Raw genomic sequence first — 2,060 nt, 5'->3', positions numbered from 1 at the left:
CTTTTATCTGTTTCCCAGCTGCTTCTTAGAAGTAGCTCTGAAACCTGGAGCATCATGATGGGGTAGATGCCAACCATGGCTCCAGGTGCCTTTTATTGTTGCCTTTTTTCCATTTATGTTGGTGGAGCTTTGAGCTACTGTTACCTTCACAGAAAGCAATGTGGAATTATATTAAGGTTAGAGTTCATTTTCACTTAGAGCCAATTGCTATACATATACCACAATGAGGTTAAGAATCAAAAGAAGAGTTCATATAAACCAAAGCATTTGTAGTGGAACTTTCTATTTCCATCATAGTGGATGAATCATGATAGTTTCAGTTCCTTGGGAGAATATACCTTTATATTCTAACAAAAATTTCATCTTTAGAGTGACACTCGCTAAATAAATGTTTACAGATCATCTAAAAATGATGATTTTTAATACTCTTTACACCTTTTCTCACTACTTTTCCACTGACACTGCAGAAGTAGAAAGGTCCTGCCAGGGACTGAGGGACATTTTGTAATTTTCTTTTGTTGCTTGAGTTGTGAACATCAAATATTCATCACCAGATGATAAGACCACTGGTTGTGAGATTCTTTAATATTTAGCCAGGTTAGTCCTTAAAAGTGGACATAGACTAGACTTTTTTTAGTAATTAATTTTATTGATAGTTTTCTTAATGATCAAACATTCTTTTATTTTTCTGTTTTTGCAATCCAATGGGGTTAAGTGACTTGCCCAAGGTCACACTGCTAGATAAGTGTCTGAGGATGGATTTAAACATAGGACCTTCTGACTCCAGGACCTATGTTCTATCCACTGTGCCACCTACTTGTCCAGACATAGACTATTACTAGAAACCATACAGTTCAAATATGGTACACTCCATTACTAGGAGTATCCAAGAAGAGTGTGGATGATAGAGAAAAGGCATGGGCTATACAGTAGAGAGGCATCATAAAAAATTATCCTAGAAAGGATCTCTCTCTCTCTCTCTCTCTCTCTCTCTGTTACTGTCTCTGTTTCTGTTTTTTTCCTCTATCTCTGCTCCTCTCTCTGTCTTTGTCTCTGTCTTTCTGTCTCTCTCTCTCTGATGAAGGCTGAGATCCCAGTTTCATTTAACTGGTTCTTCAGCCCCCCCCCCCCCCCCCCCCCGCCAAACAAGACCATCTCTTATTTCTCCCCTCTGCACCGAACATCCCACCCCACTCCCAATCTCCTACTATATGCCATTACATATACAATACAACACAATATAGGTTCCTATAACTCTCCAGGACCTGAGTTAATGAGTCTCAGGACCCAGAATTCCTATTAACTTACTACCCACACCTCCATTCCCAATAAGATGTAAGGTCAGAGAAGATAGGAGGAAGGGGCATAGAGGAATGGAGTAGGACACTGCAATCTTGGCCGGTGTTCTTTGCCCATCCTCTTAGCTGTCTTATCTTATCTTATCTCCCTTCCCAGGACATTTCTGGGTTTCAGCAAAGAGTGGTGGTGGGCGAGCAGACAGGCTCAGAGAGGGGCAGAAAGAGAAAGAGAAAGAGAACTTATGTAGTCTCCACCCCGCGAGGGCGGTGAAACCCAGGGAGAGCACATCAGTCTCCTGAGTCCGGGGAGCCATGGCCCGCGCCCGGGAGCTCATCTTACAGGCTCTGGACAACCTGACCGAGGAGGAGCTCAAGAGGTTCAAACACAAGCTGTCCACCGTGCAGCTGCGGGACGGCTTCAGCCGCATCCCCCGAGGGAGCCTGACCGGCTGGGACCGCTTACAACTCAGCAGCCACCTCGTCAGTCGCTACCTGGAGGACTACGGGATGGAGCTGACCGCGGAGGTGCTCCGGGCCATCGGCATGCTGGAGGAGGCTGTCAGACTCCAACAAGCAGCGGGGCAGGGTGAGGCTCCTTTCGCCCAAATACCAAATCCTAAACCCAGCCAGGACATCACCCTCAACCCGCCCCTCCTAACTCCTTCCACTCCACTGCCTAAGTTCTGTAAAAGTCTCCAGGCTCAAGTTCCTACCCTTGGGGTCCAAACCCCGGCCCTCCACCCCAAGTTATGTCGGTCCTCT

The 2,060-nt window shown here is 45.8% G+C and overlaps 1 protein-coding gene across 1 annotated transcript in view; it reads left to right on the top strand.

The window, feature by feature from the left end:
• The first annotated feature begins 1,570 nt into the window (after nucleotides 1–1,570).
• Nucleotides 1,571–2,060, top strand: part of LOC141497643 (apoptosis-associated speck-like protein containing a CARD) — a 3,645-nt gene continuing 3,155 nt past the window's right edge. The window contains exon 1 of the mRNA XM_074200398.1: nucleotides 1,571–1,884. Within this exon, the coding sequence (XP_074056499.1) occupies nucleotides 1,611–1,884 (274 nt within the window). The 5' untranslated portion in view covers nucleotides 1,571–1,610. The remainder of the gene's footprint in view (nucleotides 1,885–2,060) is intronic.

The sequence above is a fragment of the Macrotis lagotis genome, chromosome X, assembly GCF_037893015.1.
Source record: "Macrotis lagotis isolate mMagLag1 chromosome X, bilby.v1.9.chrom.fasta, whole genome shotgun sequence".
NCBI lineage: Eukaryota > Metazoa > Chordata > Mammalia > Peramelemorphia > Peramelidae > Macrotis > Macrotis lagotis.
This window is presented reverse-complemented; position numbering and strand designations above follow the sequence as displayed.